At 36.5% G+C, this 19,645-nt stretch overlaps 2 protein-coding genes across 2 annotated transcripts; both read left to right on the top strand.

The window, feature by feature from the left end:
* The first annotated feature begins 94 nt into the window (after positions 1-94).
* On the top strand, positions 95-3,971 carry b2ml (beta-2-microglobulin, like). Its single transcript, XM_081349272.1, has 4 exons — positions 95-319; positions 1,011-1,286; positions 1,655-1,678; positions 2,785-3,971. The coding sequence occupies exons 1-3, from the start codon at positions 256-258 to the stop codon at positions 1,666-1,668; spliced, it is 354 nt and encodes a 117-aa protein (XP_081205398.1). The 5' UTR covers positions 95-255; the 3' UTR covers positions 1,669-1,678; positions 2,785-3,971.
* A 499-nt stretch (positions 3,972-4,470) lies between these two features.
* On the top strand, positions 4,471-18,979 carry ubl4a (ubiquitin like 4A). Its single transcript, XM_081350044.1, has 4 exons — positions 4,471-4,713; positions 6,183-6,288; positions 6,421-6,632; positions 18,588-18,979. Exons 1-4 carry the CDS (start codon positions 4,666-4,668, stop codon positions 18,693-18,695), a joined length of 474 nt encoding a protein of 157 aa, XP_081206170.1. The 5' UTR covers positions 4,471-4,665; the 3' UTR covers positions 18,696-18,979.
* Positions 18,980-19,645: the final 666 nt, after the last annotated feature.

The following is a 19,645-nucleotide window of genomic DNA, read 5'->3' as shown; positions in this document are numbered from 1 at the left end:
AACTGTAATGGAAGTCATCTCAACCATCAGACCCCTATTGTCACCTAGCAACAGAAAAAGACAATATATGATTTGCTAAAAAATATTTTAGGGCGGGGTTTAATCGGGTTTAATCTGTTGACCCGAATGTTTTTCCACTTCCGTCCTTCCGCGTTTTGTGTTTAGGCAGAGAGCAGAAGGCTAGACGTGAACTCGACTCGGCCATAACTTTGAGAAGAATTATCGAAAACTGATACATTACTTACTGTGAAAATCATGTGGTTTAAACTCGCTGTGGTCGCTCTAGTGTTTCTGAGCGCTAGTTGTTTTGCCAAAGAATGTAAGTATAACGCTTCTGTTTTCCGACAAAGTTGTTCTGCCAATCTTCTTATGCTATTATTAATGTTTTGTGTTTCAATGCTTTTTACGCAATACATATCAAATACTTTCGAATCCTTCAGTAGTTTTAAGGAATCATTATGTTTTTCGACTTCAATAGGCTATGACGTACTTTCAGCAAACGCAAGGAATACGGAGGTTAAAAGCCTTTAAAATGGTTAAAATATCAAACGTATTTATTTTGTAACTTTAAATAGCATGCGGAAATCTGTCAAAAATGTTATTCAAACATGTCTAAGACATGTTTGTTTGTCTGAAACCCCCCGAACATTTTACTTTCACTTTCACTTACGTAGGGGGAAAACCATGTGATTTAGAAAAACTCGTTTAACTGGATATTAATGGTTGGTAGTTATCAAGTTTCTTTCAAATGACTCATGATAACATGTTATTTAATAAAGTATTTTATTTTAAAATTAATTTATAATATTTATTGTGTTAAACTTACTGCCATAATAACGAAAAATTATAGACTACGCAGAATACATCATGCACAAGTAAATAAGATACATGAAAAATAAAACATAAGGACAAAGGCAGTAAACACATTTCCAAAGGCAGTACTGCACTATGTAAGTGTCAACAGTATTCAGATTTCAAAATAACAATGTTTCCTTTTGTGTTGTCTCTAGCTGAGCCAACAGTGCAAGTGTACAGCCGCAACCCTGGAGAGTACGGCAAAGCAAACACACTGATCTGCTATGTGAGTGGCTTTCACCCCCCTGACATCACCATTAAGCTCCAAAAGAACGGGGAGGAGATCCAAGGCAGCATTCAGACCGACCTGGCCTTCGAAGAGGGCTGGAAGTTCCACCTGACCAGATATGTGGAGTTCAAACCCCAGCCTGGAGAGCATTACACCTGCACAGTCCGTCACATGGCGAAACCTGAAAAGACCTACACGTGGGGTGAGGACAAATCTGAAGTTTGAACTGGTCACTGCTTAAAGAAGCCCATTTTCTATCTATCTATCTATCTATCTATCTATCTATCTATCTATCTATCTATCTATCTATCTATCTATCTATCTATCTATCTATCTATCTATCTATCTATCTATCTATCTATCTAATTTTTATTTATTTCTTTCTTTCTAACTAATCTTTCTTTCTTTCTTTTTTGGCTTCTAAATGTCTCATGAATTTTGTTTCACGCTCTCAACAGCCAATAATTCACTGCACAAAAAAACATTGTGATAATTAATTAAACGAGGCTAATGAAATGAAATTAACGGAGACCAAAAAATGTAATTAATGTTTGTTTTTCTCTCTTGTAGAGCCTGACATGTGAACACACAACTGTAAGTTCTGATCATATTATTATTAATAAAAAAAAAAAGTTTGATAATAGTAATTGTTGCTTTGTAATTTACAAAATGCATACTCAGGGCCGTCGCTAGTGGGGTGAAAGGTGGTGACAATTATAGACAAAATCCAGCAGTTATACTATATATGTATGAATAATTCTAATATTTATATTATTATTCATATTACTATTTAAATGAATACCACAAAAATATGCAATTTGGTGAAATATTTTTTCCAGATTTCTGCTTCTCTTACCTCCCTAAAAATGGTTTAGTCCGATCTAAAGTATTTATTAATTATTCAGTCCGTGACAAACATCAGAAGTCGCACCCCAGCTCGTGAACAGAACCAAAGACTGACAGCAGTCAAAATGTCGGGAAAAAAAGAAAACATAAATCAGGGAACCAGAAACACCATGAAAAGAAGGAGAGGGAGGCCAGGAGAGTTGTTGTATCCCAGTCGTTCAAGACGTTCTTAAAGACAGGTTGTATTGATATTTCGCTGGGAATAAGAAAACACGAATACAACACACTGCGCTTGAATGAATAAATTATAGCTTTATTTAATAATATATCACCAGTTCCATATTATCTTTATTAAAAAATAAGACAGTAAATGATTTTATTTTTAAATTTTGACTGCATTCTTGTCAATTTCTAAATGTTTACTTTTTGATTCAGGAATTATAACAGACTGATGGAAAAAAAAACATTATTTTGCTGTCACTTTTTTAAAATTGGTTTATTATCATGTAACAATTTCTTTCTTTTTGTTAGTTTTTATTAGTTGTAATATTTATATAAACATTTCAGAAATAAAGGTTTTACAACAACATCACCATCTTCTGTTATATGTGGGCCTCCATGCTCATCTATTGAACAGTATATGAGATTGGTGGAGGGTGGTGGGGGCCCACATCAATATTTTTTCGGGGGGTCCCGAATCCTCTAGCTACGGCCCTGTCATACTATATGTAATTTATAGCATATGCTGTAAAAACATTTGTTGGTTTATGTATTTCAGTTACTGTCTTAAAAATTTTGTTAGCAGGATCATTTATCAGGAACTGTATGTTATTATTATTCTTTTTTTTTCACAGATTCTGGGAAAACAACAGTTCTTCCTTACTCCCATTTTCTCCTAAACTGAAACATTTGCATCTGCTTTGAATTCATCATGTAATTTCGGGGGATCCAGTCCTGCTCCAGGAGGGATAATATTAAGTCCAATCTCACACCAGCCTGGGAGTTTCTATCACCCTGAAGACCTTGATCAGATGGAATAGAGTTGGAGCTAAACTCCGCTGGATAGTGACCCTCCAGAGGCAGGATTGGACACCCCTCATGTAATTTCTCAGCTTCATTGTTTAGGACAGAGGTGTCTGATCCTGTTCTTGGAAGGTCAGCGTCCAGCAGAGTTGATCTCCAGCACTAATTAAACTCACCTGAACCAGGATTGGACACCCCTGCTGTACGATATGCTGCCTGTGCTGATTAGATTCAATAGTAATATGCTTTCTAAGAGGATGAAGAGAAATGTCGGTATCACTTTATTTTACGGTGTCATTGTTACATATGTTACATGTACTTAACATTGCAATAACAGTAAATTATGCATAATTACATGTAACTAACCAAACCCTAATCCCCCCTAACCCTAAGTACATGTAGTTAATTAATATTACTCAGTACTTAACTATATAATTACACTGTAACAATGACACCTTAAAATAAAGTGTAACTGAAATGTCTAACTTCCTATCTATTTTAATTTCTTTTGATGTATGACTTTGAGATTTTTTTCTTTGATTGACATGTTTAGTAGGGTGACTGATATCTGTGCCTATATTGCACTCTATATTCTCTATCCAGCAATTTACTGTAAACATTGGTGTGAAATGTCTTGCTTTAATTTAGTCTTCGTGAGCACTTTTACAACTAAATTACGTTTGTTTGAAATGTAATTCATTTGAAGATTCAGGAGGAGACTTCTCAATTTTAGTGGCATAATTCTTGCTGTCACTGGTTCAATTATGTTTATAATGTTTCAACAGCCTTTAGCTTCCAGAAGGCATTTTTTTGTGTAATTTACCATAAATAAAAGAGGTTCATTATAAAATCAAGGATGGAAGATTAAAAATTAGAAGTTGGATTAAAAATTTGACTAAAAATGAAAAAGCCTTAGACATGGAAGCTTACTTTCTGTCCATGAAGTATGAACATTTGACTGTATAAATCATAATGTTATGTTATTCAGATAAATAAAATATTTTTTTTTCCTCCTCCAGTATGTGTGTGTGTTTATGTAACAAAATTTTAAAAACGAAAGGTTTAGTTGTGATCTTGTGGTCTGGGCCTCAAATTTGTTCTGGGTAACAGTTTATTTTAGTGTCCTTGTTACACATATTACATGTATTTACTGTGTAATAATTATGCATAATTGCATGCAACTAACCCTAAACCAATATAGTAAGTACTCAGTACTTTAATGTATAATTACACTGTAACAATGCCACCTTAAAATAAAGTGTAACCCCATTTTTTAGTGTCTTTGTAACTATAAATTATGCATATTTACCTGCAACTCACCCTAAACCAATCCCTAATCCTATAGTAAGTACATGTAGTTAAGTTGCTCAGTACTTAAATGTAAAATTACACTGTAGCACGTAACCTTGTTCTGTTCTGGATCTGAGTTTTGGTGTATGGTCTGGCATAGGACTGTTGTTTATTTTTAGCATATTTGGGCATGTTTTTTTCATGACCCACTCAGAATGTCTCCAGTCTCCTAATAATTGTTTTCCTGTTTGTCAAGTCACCAAAAAGCACGTTCTTGAGCTGGGTGAGGCGCACTCACCGCGCATGCGCAGTTGCAGTGTCATTGACGTCATGTCCGTGGGAAACGTCGGCTGCTAGTCCACGAATGTCCAGCGAGATAATTATCTATTCTTTGTTTTGTATTTAATTTTATAAATGTAAAGATGATTCTTACTGTGAAACCTCTTCAAGGAAAAGAGTGTAATGTTCAGGTAAGCTTGTGAGTCGTCTGGTGTTTTGAAGTAGTAATGTGGCTGTGCTAGCTGCTTTAGCATAGCACTGTGCTGCAGCTTTCTATTCATCTTTATGTTGTATATGTAATGCTAACATGTGCTAGCCAGTGATCTATAGATAATGATGCAGCCACTTATTTCTGCTGTAGCTCGTTAGACGTGATTAACACTCTCTAGTCCTCGACACAAACCTATTGATCTCCTTACCAAGATGATGGTTTTGAGTTCATATGCGATGTTGAACGTGTCTGTGATTCACAGAAATAAGGTCTAACGTTAGGTAGAAAGATCAGTAAGTTTTGAGTCACGGTCAGTAAACTAGTTAGATCAGTAAACTAGTTAGATCAGGCAAACGCGAGTTGTCAGTTAATTGATTAGATATGCCCATTTACTAGTTACTCTATGAGTACTTTATTGGTGTTTTTGTTTGTTGTGTAACAGTGTTATTTTAGTCTTAAAGAGGTACTATTTTATATATTTTTATTTAATTTTTTCATATTTATTTATTTTAGTTCCAGTTCAATTTTTAAGCAGGCAAGTTAAACTAAATCAAATTGTGAAATACTGCTTCAGTAACTTGCTAAAATTAGTTTAATGTCTTGGTAATATATTTTACGTCAGTTAAAGAGTTAGTTCACCCCCCCCCCCCCAAAAAAAATAAATAAAAATAATATATAAACCAATGAGGTTCATCCTTGTGTCACGAGCTTCTGCGAGAACCAATGAGATTTGATCTGGTGAGGCAAGCAATTGCTGCTGAGCTTCTATGTTCGCTGATCAATATTTATATGTGAATAAAAACCTAGCCTAAATTCATTAAATTCATTTTTCATTTTTTGTGTGAACCCTTTAACTTTTATAAGTAACATGTTTACTTACTTCGGAATAAAACGGAAGTCACAATAGTTTTTTCTTCCCTATTGTAATGTATATCCGAGTGAAACGGCTTCTCGAACAAGAATAAATGTAGGGCGGGACTTGATTTTGTCCATGGGGAATTGATTGGATGGTTGTGGTTTGCTATTGGTGGATCTCATGTGAGTGACAGGTTGCCCCGCCCTCACGCCAGTATACAGGTCATCAGAGAAATAAGAGGCAGAGCAAGTTATTTTTTCTTTTTTGTATAAAGATGATGAGAAAGCAATCTGTTTAGTTACACAAATACAGGTCATGTGTATATATATTATCTCTGCCAATGAATACAAGGCTTTTGTCGAGATGGTCCTCAATGCAGTACAAAAGATCCGGGGGGAGGAGTCGGATCTAGATCCAACTCCTCCCACCTTACATACCTAAACCTACCCAACTCCACCCCCTGATCCCTAGACCCACCCCTAAACCTACCAATCTCCACCCCTTATATGAGATCCGACTCCTCCCCTCGGATCTTTTGTACTGCATTGAGGTGCTACTGCTTTTGTCAGCAGATGTGTTCTTTTGATGTGCAGGTGACAGAAAATGAAAAGGTATCGACGGTAAAAGAGTTGGTATCAAAGCGTTTAAACATCCCTCCAAGTCAGCAGAGACTGCTGTATAAAGGAAAAGCACTCGCAGGTAAAAGCTTTCTGTTGATCATTAAACATACATTCTTCATTTAAGCTAACACTAACACTCTTCATAGTTCAGTTTCCTCCAGTCATGGCCAGTGTGTGTGCGCGGTGTTGACGGTTGTTTTGGTGTTTCCAGATGAACACAGGTTGAGTGATTACTCGATTGGCCCAGAGGCTAAGCTGAACCTGGTGGTGCGTCCCGCGGGAGAGAGGAGCAGTGGCGCGGGGGGGACCAGCGGCTGGAGTAACGACAGAGCGGGCAGTGGCGTATGGCAGCTACTGTCAACTGTCCTGGCCAAACACTTCAGCCCAGCCGACGCTGCAAAAGTGCAGGAGCAGCTTATTAAGGTACATACAGACACAAATATGATAATGTGATTCTAGCTATCTTTCTTTTTCTTTCCTTTTCTTTCTATTACCTTTTGCTGTTGTCATTTTAATGTATTTTGTAGTGAAGTTTATTTCATTTTTATTTATTTTTTACTTTTTGACCCCAAGGACCTTAAGGGCCCCTTGAAATCTAAAGTTTTTTAGCTTTTAGTGTGAATACATTAGCCTTAAGGTTATGAATAAGCTGGTGTGCTCCAAATCACTGCTAAACGTAAACTAAACGCTATCTGAAAAGGGGGAGGAGCCATTCAATATGTCCCGCCTTAGCTTCCTGTTTCAGTGGAAATTACGTCAACGCATCATACAAAGCTACGCGGTCCAAGGCACTTCAGTGGGCCTTTAAAGAGGACCTTATACAGTATGTCCTTTTTCAAAGTCTTGATTTTTTTTTTTTTTTTTGTGCACATTTGCTTTTATGTATTATAATAATGGAATTATTCTATTTATTTCAATGGAATTAAAAGGATTAATTTCTTGTTCAGTGTCATTTAGTTTTATTTATATGCTATTATAGTATGTATTTCTATACATTATGAAATCTTATTTTTAATTTTTCAATTTAGTTTTTGATTTTTATGTCAAGTCAAGGCACCTTTATTTATATAGCGCTTTTTACAATACAGATTGTATCAAAGCAGCTTCACAGTGATAACATGAAAATAATACAACAAAGTTTGTTTCTAGAAGAAAATTGCGTCATCGTCCACCTAAAAGGGGGGGTACAATGGTGTTTCATGTATTCAGAGTTGTTTACAGTGTTAAAGAGATGGATTCTCATGCTTAACATGGCCAAAGTTTTTTAAAAATATTTTGGACGAATAACGGAGAATTTCTGTGCCGAAAATCTTACTTCCGGGTTGGTACAAGTTTCGGCTGTTTTTTTTTTTACCGTGGATCTAATGACGTAGACCAGAGTGGAACTCCTTATATGAGCATTTCTCCCGGAAAAGCGCGACCGCGCACCTCAACGCGCTTCAACAGGAAATCATCGGCTGCGCTGCATAGTGTCTCCAAAGTGTTTTTGGTGAGGGAAAGCTTACCAAAGAACCCAGCGTTAGGAACAGTGGATGCAGAAACGAGTTGTGTAGACTGTTTGTTCCCTGCATTTCGACGATGAATGTTTTATAAACAAAGCCCAGATCGACGGATTCTCTCTATGGCTCTGGCTTCGCCCACACGGCCCGCCTCCAGACGCTCGTTTTTTTTCCGGAAAGACTCGGTACAGCCTATCTTTCTTAAATAAATATAATAAAACTAAAGACTTTTTGGAGATATGAAGGATGCAATACTACTCTATAGGTACTCAAGATTAACAGGAGATTGAGTGAAAATGAGCATTTCACCCCCCCTTTAACCCTCTGGGCTTCTTCGTATTATAGTCACACTTAGCTTCCTCCCGCCCGAAAACGGGCGAAGCCTTAAAATCTTACTTTACTTTTTCCCAGGATAACCAATCAAATATATTTTTGTTCTATAATGTTTTCTGATTATTATTTAGAATTTTTGGAATTTTTTATGATATTTTGCATTAATTATATAATTTTTATGAGCTATTTTTTCCATTAGAATTAATATATTATTTTTTATTTTTTTTATTTTTTTTTATTTTTCAATAAATGCAACATTTCACATCAAAATAGAGTGCAGGCCTTAAAGGTCCCATGACATGAAATTTTCACTTTCTGAGGATTTTTAACATTAATATGAGTTCCCCTAGCCTGTATATGGTCCCCAAGTTTCTAGAAATTTCAATCGGTGTAAATCGAGCTTTTGCTATCTTTCTCTGCCTTTGAGAAAATGGAGGCTCAACCGCGCTGATCTTGAATCTCCTCCTTGTGACGTCATAAGGAGGAACGTTACCTCCCCTGTCTCTGCTTTGCCCGCCCAGAGAATATTTTCGCCCATGAGAAAATGAGCTAGGAAGTAGGAACGCGCACGCGCGATTTTAGTTTGTCCACGAGAGATATCATGGCTTTTGAGCGAGCGAAGCATAACAATTGCTCAATAATTGGATGTACAAATGAACACCGAAGGGTTAATACAGAGCTGGGCTTGCTGAACGTCTGAAACTAAAGTCTGGATCACTCTCTTTGGCTCAGCTACACACCTCGGAACAGTAAGTCAACTAATGATATATAAGTGTGTTGCTTTACTGTTTATGGTTGCCTAGACTGTTACACGTAGAATGTGGCTGTCACATTAGCTATGCAGCCATGCAGTTAAATGTGTGTGAATACACACACTGTAACGCGAGTGTTGTACACTTCTTTGTTATTTGGATAACCGTTTTCCTGTTGGTTATATGGCGCGCGCGATATCCGCATTTCAAGATCGCAGAGCTTGATGATGTAATTGTAATAAGATAAATTACAGATGTTATAGATCTCTCATGAAAAGGCAACAGTAGGTTAGCGTTAGCTACATGATAATAACTGTAAACCATCCGAATAAAGTACCGTATCCAGACATAATATTTTAAACTAACCATTCGGAAACGTCCTGCTGGAACCGCTGAGTTGTTGCTTCTCCATCCGGATCAGATTCTGGGTCAAACTGAAATGCTTGAACGACTGCGTGTCTTCGTGCCATTGCTATATCCAACGTTAACATGCACGGACCGGTACCGTTGCGCAAGATGGTCAAGGCCACACCCACCCTCCACCTTGCGCCGCCTTTCTCCTCCTCATTAACATTTAAAGCTACAGACACCGAAACGGCCTGTCTGAAGGAAGCTCATTCTTTTTTTTTTTTTTTTTTTTTTTTTTTATTGCATTTTCAAAATTACAGAGTTTGATATCAAGATCTTGTTACAAATCTTATACACATTTTCACATTTGGTAAACAACTTGAAACAACAATAATTGGAAAAAAGAAAGAAGAAAAGAAACAAACAAAAGAAAAAGGGCATCACACACATATATTAAACTTATTTAACAGCGATACAGATCTTTGGGCTTTTTGATTTTTTAAAAACTTTACAGATTCAAAATACATTTTAAAGGCTGCTTTAAAATGAACAAAGTTGGGTTTTGAGTTACTCCATTTAGTTTGATGAATATGAAATTTTCCTAATAATAGAAACAAATCGATAACATAAATTTTTCTTTTAGAAAAGTCAAATTCATTCGAATGAAGCAAGACAGATGACAAATTTAAGACTATATTGCAGTTCATTTTAACACTTAGAAATTGAGACATCTCATACCAAAAGACTGAAGAACAGGGGCATTCAAAAAACAAGTGCACAATAGACTCTCTTTCACTATTACAAAAACAGCAGTTGTAATCAATATCCAGATGAAAACGCTCTAATGTGTCTTTCACAGGATATATTCTGTGAGCAATTTTAAAAGACACTTCTTTGGTTTTATTTGATACACAATACCGACTAAGAACTCCCCAAACATTTTCCCACTCAAATGAGGGAAACATATTAACCCAAACAAATTTAGATGGAGGAGAAGAGATACTGACAAAAAGAGATCTAATCAGTTGGTTACTGCATTTATCATTAATTAAATCAAGTTTATCTAAAAACAAATGTTTGGAAACTTTACTTGCAGTGTTACCCCTAGAGTCCTGATTTCTGAATAGAGATACAATTTTGGCAGAAATAGAATTCATGACAGTACAATATTCTTTAACAGAGATATGACACTTAAATTTCAGACATAGTTCAGTAATACTCAAAAACTGACCATCAGAATTCAATAACTGACTAACTAATAATATATCAGATTCAAACCAATGTTTTAAAAATAATGTTTTTCTTCGGTGTGTAATATACTTATTATTCCATATAAAAAAGGAATGAGGAGAGAAGTTATGTTTAAAAGCCAAACACCATGTCAAAAAGACTTGCTTGTGAAAATTAGATAAACAAAGAGGTATTTTGTTGATATCAAAACTGCATCTAAGGAAAAAATTTATACCACCAAGTTGATTAATTAAATGGTTAGGGAAAATATTCCACATAGAGCAATTATTTTTAATAAAACATTTTAGCCAATTTATTTTAAAAGTGCTGTTTAAGGTTGTAAAATCCACAACATTCAAACCACCCTGATCATATGGATTGCATAATATATTTTTCTTCAAATAATGAGGTTTTTTTTTCCAAACAAAATCAAATAACAACTTGTCAAACTCTTTGGTAAATGTCTTGGGTACAAATAGAGCTTGGGAGATATACGCAGATCTTGACAAACCTTCAGATTTAGACAATAGGACACGACCATAAATGGATAAATCTCTCTGCAACCAAGAGTCAAATTTTCTTTTTGTACTGTTTATAATCGGATTAAAGTTAAGAGAAGCACGATATGATTCATCTTTGCAAAGTTTTACACCAAGATATGTGACAACCTCCTTGACAGGGATTCCATCAATTTCTTCAAGGTTAATATTCCTAAGTGGAAAAATCTCACATTTGCTTATATTAAGGTTGAGACCAGATACTTTAGAAAAATTATTTATGGTACGAATTGCTTTGCTAACCTCCGCAGCATCTTTTAAAAATAGAGTTGTGTCATCAGCTAGCTGACATATTTTTAGTTCATTCCCAAAAACGTTAATACCTTGAAAGAAATTCATATTTACATAGCAAGAAAGAACCTGAGTGACGAGCAGAAAGAGAAACGGTGAGATTGGGCAGCCTTGTCTGATGCCCCTAGAAAGAAAAAATCTATCAGAAGTTCCATTAACCATTTTAACAGAGCTGTTACATTCGGTGTACAGGGTTGTAATCGCCTTTCTAAAAAAATTCCCAAATTTAAAGTATTCTAGTGTTGCAAACATGAATTTGTGTTCTACTGTATCAAACGCTTTATTAAAATCAACAAAGAGTATTAGATTGTCCTCATTGAGAAGGTGACTATAATCAATAAAATCAAGAATAAGACGAATATTATTACAGATATGCCTCCCTTTCATGAAGCCAGACTGAGACTGATCAATTAATGAGTCCAAACCTAATTTCAGCCTGCTAGCAAAAATAAGAGAAAAGAGTTTGGCATCAGTGTTCAATAAAGTTATGGGTCTCCACCCATCTAGAGATAAAGTATCCTTATTTGCCTTTGGTATTAAGGTAATTACCCCCTGTCTGAGAGATGGAGGTAAGATTCCATTATTTATAGATTCATTAAACATAGCTAAAATAAACGGGGAAAGGGCATCTCTGAAAGTTTTGAAAAATTCATTCGTAAGCCCATCATTTCCAGGAGATTTGTTGTCCTTGAGTTTCTTAATATTGTCGATAATTTCTCCAATACTAAGCTCTTTCTCACAAATGCTGCCAAATTCATCGTTAACCAACTTACTAGTGTTATCCAATTTTCCTAAAAAGGACTCCATTAAGGAGTACTGTATATCAGAGCTAGAATACAAACTTTTATAAAATTCTGCTGTATGTTTTGAAATTGTAGATAAATCATCTGTGACAGAATTATTTATACGCAATTTATTAATTGCTAATCTTTCACCATTTCTTTTTTCTAAAGAATAAAAGTATCTGGTGTTTTTTTCACCATGTTCGAGCCACTTTCTTCTGGAACGTATGAAAGCAGATTTTGCCTTTTCCTCATAATGTTTATTTAAATTCTCTTGTAATTTTATGAGATTTTGAGCTTGTTCCTCTGTTAAATCTGTTTTATCACACAGGTCACCAAACTCTTGGATGATGGCTTGCAATTTGGCCCGTTTATTTTTGGCAATTGTTTTACTCATTTTAATGGCTAAACTCCTCACTTTATATTTCATAAAATCCCACTGCAGCCCATATTGGTTAGTAATTACACCCTGTTTATAGTATTTATCAATTATTTTTAATACTTCACAATTAAATTCCTCATTAAATAATAAATAATTGTTTAATATCCAGTATCCACTTCTGCTCAGGTTCTTTCTATTGTCATTAGAGATGATAAAAATGTGAATAGAATTATGGTCAGTAAAAGGTGCAAGATCAATTGTAACGTTGTCTATCAATGATGTCAACTCCTCTGATATTAACCACAAATCTATTCGAGACTGCAAAGACAAGTCATTATTTTGCCATGTATACATGAGTTTTTGGGGGTTCATTTTTCGCCAGATATCAACAAGACCTAAGTTATTGCATAACCCAGAAATAATTTTGTTGCTATCATCTTTTACACATTTGGGAGGCCACCTATCTAAGTTACTATCTGGGACTACATTAAAATCACCCCCAAGAATACATTTTGCATTCATGTATTTGGTTGATAGGTCAATAATTCGTTTTTCTAATTCATTGAGTAGAATCAAATTTGTAGATTTGCAATTAGTACCATAAATATTAACAATAATATATTGCTTATGAGAGTCCTCTAATATGATTATTAGCCACCTTCCATTATTATTACTCTCATGATGAAGAATTTTGCCCCTGAAATTCCCTCTGAGAATAGCGACCCCTGCTGATCTATTTGTACCATGACTCAACCAAATGTCCTGACCCCACTGACTCTTCCAAAAATTGTAATCAGCCTTTGAACTATGCGTTTCTTGTAATAAATAAAAATCAGCCCTTTTGTCTTTCAAAAATAAAAAAACAGCCTTTCTTTTATTTATATCGCGGATGCCTCTAACATTAAGAGAAACTAAAGAAAAAGACATGAGAAAAAACTTGAACTGTAAGTCCTGGTTTACTAAGTAGAACAATACCCGGACAACCCCTCTATGTCAAAATGAACAAAACTTATTCAAAAAAATAACTTTCTATATATTTAATGTATTGATGATGACTGATGAGTAAGAAGGGAAAGAGAGAGAGAAAAAAAAAATAGGCGTTGGAGGGAGATAGGGGGAACTGTCCATGGAACTGGTTTAACTGTTCAGCACCTCCCTGAGAGTATAAGTTAACATATATAACAGTCTGAACAAATTAGTTATATCTTCCTTCTTTTTCCCCTTTACCTGAACACAGAAATATAATGAAGATTGTCAGCTGTCGAACTTCAAGGGAGAAATTTGTTTTCACTCCTTTTTCTCTTCTGCTGCTTGAAATCATCCGATCTCCATTTTTCCATCTTTTGGTCGAATCTGGATCCCATCCACATACGCCTTCGCTCCCACAAAGTAGGCCGACTTTCCAGCTTTCCTGGCGCGCTCCACCTCTGGCCACAGCCGCTGTCTCACTGCTCGATCAGCGGGCGTCAAATCCTCCTTGAATTGCAGCTTGTTTGTCTTCAAGTACTCGCTGGTTTTGGCTGCCCTCCAGATAATATCTTTCTCAGAACGTGAAATGAATCGAATGATCACGGGCCTGGCTCGCTGGTTCTCACTGTTGATCTTGCCTAGTCGATGAGCCACATCAACTGTGCTCGTGTTGAATTCTGGAGCGACCGCACGACACACCTCCTTGACTCTGGCCTTGACGTCGTCCTTGCTGTTCTCCGATAGCCCGTAAAGCCGTAAATTCCACCTCCTTCCATAACGCTCCGCATCGGACAACCTCTCTTCTAACATCGCAATTTTCTGTTCATGAGCTTCATGTTTCTGCTTGAGAACGTCCATTTCGATGCGAAAGCCGCCCACTTCGTTGTATATGCAGTCTACTTTCTCCCGCAGATCTTCGACGAGCACAGCATTTTCAGACACCTTTGATTCAATTCTGTCCGATCTCTCGTTGATTAAATTATATAAATCAATCAAGGAAAACTCTTTTTTTTTCTTACTTTCGGGGCTACTCGTTCCATCACTCTTACTTTTATCAGCATTCGAATTCTTTGAGTAAGAATGTACTTCACTTTGTGTGCGCTTTTCTCCTTTCCCCGCCATGATAGGCCCACTAAGCACGGTTCAGTCAAAATACTTCCTGACGAATAACACGGGGTAAAAGTTGAACTCTTTTCAAAAAATTCGGCACAAAGTTCATGTAAAATAATTATTTTGTCATCAGTTCATAATAAAAAGATAATTTAGAAGGGAAATCCCGGGAAGTTGTTCCCCACTTAGAAAAGGTCGTCTGCACCCACCACCATCTTAGCCCGACCCCCGAAGGAAGCTCATTCTGGGACTGGCTTGTAGTGGCTATAATTCTGCACCGAGGCTGGATTTTTGAGAAGAGATTTCAGATACAGTACTAGGGACCACTAAGGCCTATATTAAAGCCTACAAAAAATAGCATGTCATGGGACCTTTAAAAAAAAAAATTTCAACTGAGAAGAGCGCCATCTAGTGGCTTCAAAATGTATTAATTTGTGTCATGTCCTATAACCGCCTATAGGCGGCCTATAGCTTTTTTATTTATTTATTTGATTTATTCCCATTCGGAAAGAAAAAACATTATTACTAAGCAACCACTGAATGGAACAACACAAATTATATATCATTTTAAAGCTTATGATCTCAGCTTTACATTACATTTATTAACTCCTAACGAGTGCTGAGTAATCCCTCTAAAACCGAGTGTACCGCCAGCAGGCGCCACCTAGCTGCGAAAATATTCTTTACCATATTTTTAAAAAATCTTGCCTTGATTAACACAAAGTTGATGTCATTTGAAAGCTTAGAGTCTGAACTTTACAGTGAATGTATTCACTTTGAAAAACTCTTAAGTATTGCTGAGTTATTTGCTGATAAATAGAATTTCTTTTTTTTCATAATCTATAAAATAATGTACTGCAATGTGTCAAAAACATCATACAGCTCATGAAACATTCTCAGATAATTGAAAATGGCACTTCATTTTTTACAGCATATTATTACAATTAAAATGAGCCCAAAATTAACATAATCTATTGCTTTTATGACAAGATATTCTTCATGAAGAAAAAATTGCCCATGAGGGGGTGTCAAAGACTGTACCAAAAGGCTATCTCTTTTCCAAATGCTGTAACTTTTGATTCCTTTGTCCAAAAATTATTATTTTTTTATCCAGATGCAGCTATGTAGGAGGACTTCACTAAAAAAGAATTTTCCTCCTACCTTATTACCTTCCTGAGTTATTCCATGACAAATAAGAAAGATATGCAAAATCATAATAAAAATTATATATATATATTGTCTTTTATCCACTGTTTCTTGGCAGGACAATGTCCAAATGTAATGTAATTTATATTTTCAAAAAAATTAAAAAGAGTTCTTTCAAACGATACCTACCTTTTGACTCTCCTTGCTATAGTTTTGGAGTTATTATGATTATATCATTTTTATATAGTTTGGGGCAAAATTTGCTGTTTCAGTCTTACCAGTTCATTTCTCTCTCTCTCTCTGTGTGTGTGTGTGTGTGTGTGTGTGTGTTTGTGTGTGTAGGTGTGGGGGGGAGGGTGTCTTATTTGCACTCTTGATGTTCTAGAGCAGTGGTCACCAACCTTTTCAAGCCTAAGATCACATCCAAAGTCCAAATGTAAGCCAAGATCTACCACTTATCTACCAATTATAAAAAACAAGCCCACAATGTTAGTTCTACTTTAACATTCTTTGTTGCCTGTTAGTCACAAGCAACATATTTATTTAACTATAAAAATAGTATAACTATACAAACTCAACTATAATTCAACATTTTCAACAGTAACATTAAGCATTTTGTTTATACGCTTGCTTGCGTATATCGTTAGCTTGAAGTGAGCGTAATACAGTGTGAATTGGCTGAGCTATAAAACCTTGTACTCGAGTCGACGCGTCCGCATGAGCGCGAAGGTAATAAAAAAACTAATATCCGTCTGCTCGGGCAGATTCGGCTCAAAGTAGTGCATCTTCGGGGGTGCGCGCGCGGCAAAAATTACGTCATTGTAACAGCGTGCGCGCCTCCGCATCTGAAGATGCAGGACTTTGAGCCGAATCTGCCCGAGCAGACTCAGACGGATATTAGTACATCACATCACACCGGCACCCAGTTTGCACGTCTAAATCAGTTGTGTGTGTGGTCTGGTTTTCAGTCTAAAACGCGTCAAGTATTAATGCCTCGTCTGTTTGGGGAGGTGCGCGCGCAGTCAACGGAGGCTCGCGCTGCGTTGCCAGGCGAAAGTATAAACAAGGCTTAAGTCAGCGGTTGTTTTACAGAGACATTATATGTAAACTATAGGCTATTTGATTGGACAGATATACCCTCTCCCTCCCCTAGACACCATTTACTACACACAATAGTTCACACATGGTGCATTTTAAATTAATAAGTATAATGAATAAAAATATTGTTGTTTTTTTTTCTCTGATTTTGAAAACGTCGCGATCGACTTAAAATGCTTCCAAGATCGACTTGTCGATCGCGATCGACGGGTTGGTGACCACTGTTCTAGAGTGTCACCCCTTCATTGCTGTACACTTTTTTTCTGCACAGTGGCTGATCTGTAGCTTGTACCACCAAAAGTTTCTCTGAGTTTTCCTATTTTTTCGTATTTCCCATTCATTTCCTATGTCGCCCGTTTTCGGGCGGGAGGAAGCTAAGTGTGACTTTTTTTTTTACGACCCTTTAACATATCAGAATCATCTCCTTGATTTTTTTGTGTGTTCATATAGGTAATAAAAGAAAAGTCACCAAGTTTCACCCCCATCCGATGAAGCAAAAAAATTAAACAATTCGAAACGTTCAAGTTTTCGCCCGTTTTTGGGCGAAGAAGCCCAGAGGGTTAAGAAAGGCAGATCAGTAATATTGTTGAATATTAAATGTCCCCAACTAAGCAAGCCAAAAGCCAAGGCAACAGTGGCAAGGAACCAAAACTCCATCAGGTGACAGAATGGAGAAGAAGAAAAAAACCTGGGGAGAACCCAGGCTCAGTGTCTCAGTTCTCCTCTGGCCAACGAACGAACAGTGTATGATTATGATTCAGGCAGCATTACAGGTCAGAAGTTACATTGGATCAGAACATTCACAATTTTTATCCAGTTCTATCTGGTTGGAGGTCAGAGTCATCACGCCGGTATGGAGACAGGTTTGTTGATGTGACCATGAGGCCTTCACAGGGCTAATGAGGCTGGCACTTCAGGGATGCGTTGTGGTCGTGTCCTGGCGCAGGTTCACCGTCTGATCTGGATACGGCCCGGATCCGGCTGACTTCAGTAAACCTCGGAATAAACGGAAAGACTAACATTAGCGTAGATGCCATTCTTCTTATGATGTAACGAGTACATCGGGTGCTATAGGAAGTGTCCCTGGTTCCGGCTGACCTAATCAATGCAGCCTAATAATCATTTAACTGATTTGAATAATAGAAATGTATAATGTTTTGTGTGAATGCCACGTAAAAGAGATGCATTTTTAGTCTAGATTTAAACTGACAGAGTGTATCTGCTTCCCAGAGAATGTCTTCGGTTCTTCCAAGAGAACCGAAAAATGTACAGAGTTCACTAAGCTAGTCGCATCCAAAGCAGTATCTAAAGCCCTTACACTTATTATCCTCGATTAAAGTTTGGATGCGTGCCTCTAGTTCTGAAATCTTCTCCATCAGCCTGACTATCTCCCTGCATTTATCACTTGTAAAGCCCTCAGTGCTGACAGAGAATGTTATACTATACATGTGACATGCTGTGCAAGTGACAATAACTGGAGAAGACATAACTCACCGTGTTTGTTGACTGATCTTGTTTGATGGACTCAAGACACGGATGGCAGATTATGTGCTTTTGTTATTATTTTATATTTTCAGTTAGTTGCCAACACATTTTCTAATTTTCATCTAAGTTCTATTTAAATTTTATTTTTAGTTTTGTCAGTTAACGAAGAGCATTTGAATAGTTTTAGTTTACAATAACAACATTTCTCTTGATTTCCTCAGTCTTTAGAAAGCAGAATTCAATAATAATATTACATTTGTTGAATGTGTAAGAAGTGAGCATCATAAATGTAGCATAAAATCATTGGTCATGATGAGAATAGTACAACATTTGAGTGTTTGATTTGGTCAGGAATCGACAGATCCCAGGTTAATTTCTTAATTTCTTTCCCCCCAGGATTATGAGCGCTCCCTCAGACAGCTCAGCCTGGATGATATTGAGCGTCTGGCCAGCCGCCTGCTTCACCCTGAGACAGAGGCCATGGATACCTCATATATGGACTAAAACACACTAGACTGATGGAAAAACTCCAGCTCCATTGAACTCCTCCTACCACATACATGGTTTGAGAAGTCCAGAACAGGGAGTAGGATGTACTTCATATGGACTTCTTGGGAGGAAAATAAAAGTCAGACGTCCCCCTCACATCAGACTGGGCTTCTCTGATGTTCAAGAGGCCACGATGCTTACCATTGCTTTCCCATCAGAGGAAACCATGGTGCTTTTAGTGCAACTTTGTAAATATTGTGTGCAAATGGTTAAACGATGATAATAAAAGGTGTTCTTGATCAGCTTGATCACTTTCTTGTTTTAAAAAAAAAGAAAGAAAACCGAGTGGAATTGACAGACAGCTTGGTTGTAAATGCACCTTTATTTAGCTTTTTTGGTTTTGAAGTCATTCTAACATTTGGCCATAATGAAAATGATGCCTACTTTTTTTCTTTATGCATTTTGGCATATAAAATGGAGGAGCTCTTGGGTTGAGTATGGATATATATTACTGAACACAAGCTTAACATGTAAATGTCCAAAGGCAAATCAAAACACGGAGTTAAGCATGACGTAAACATCATTACTTTTTTTCTAACTCAGCTACTTAAAACAAGACCTCTTCATGAACACTGGAGAAATGATTAATTTACAACAGCTCTACATGTGCAAAAAAATTACATGTTTTATAAACCATTCTAACTGGCATGGTTGGTAACATTCTTAAGAAATCTGTTACAGAAACAGAAAGTGTCTCTAAAACGCCTTTAGAAGTATTTACAATCCAACTAAGACTAATATAATCTGATGTGATGTTGAAGTGAACTTACCAAATGTCAGAACCTTTTACCCAAGTTAATACACCGTTACCACATCCTTATTCACCTTTAATTCATGACATATTACATAGTTGGGCTGGGAGATAAGAAATCTTGAGAGAAATTTGCATAGATTTTTTTTTTCTC

This window comes from Scardinius erythrophthalmus (assembly GCF_964197995.2).
Source record: "Scardinius erythrophthalmus genome assembly, chromosome: 20".
NCBI classification, from domain to species: Eukaryota; Metazoa; Chordata; class Actinopteri; order Cypriniformes; family Leuciscidae; genus Scardinius; species Scardinius erythrophthalmus.
This window is presented reverse-complemented; position numbering and strand designations above follow the sequence as displayed.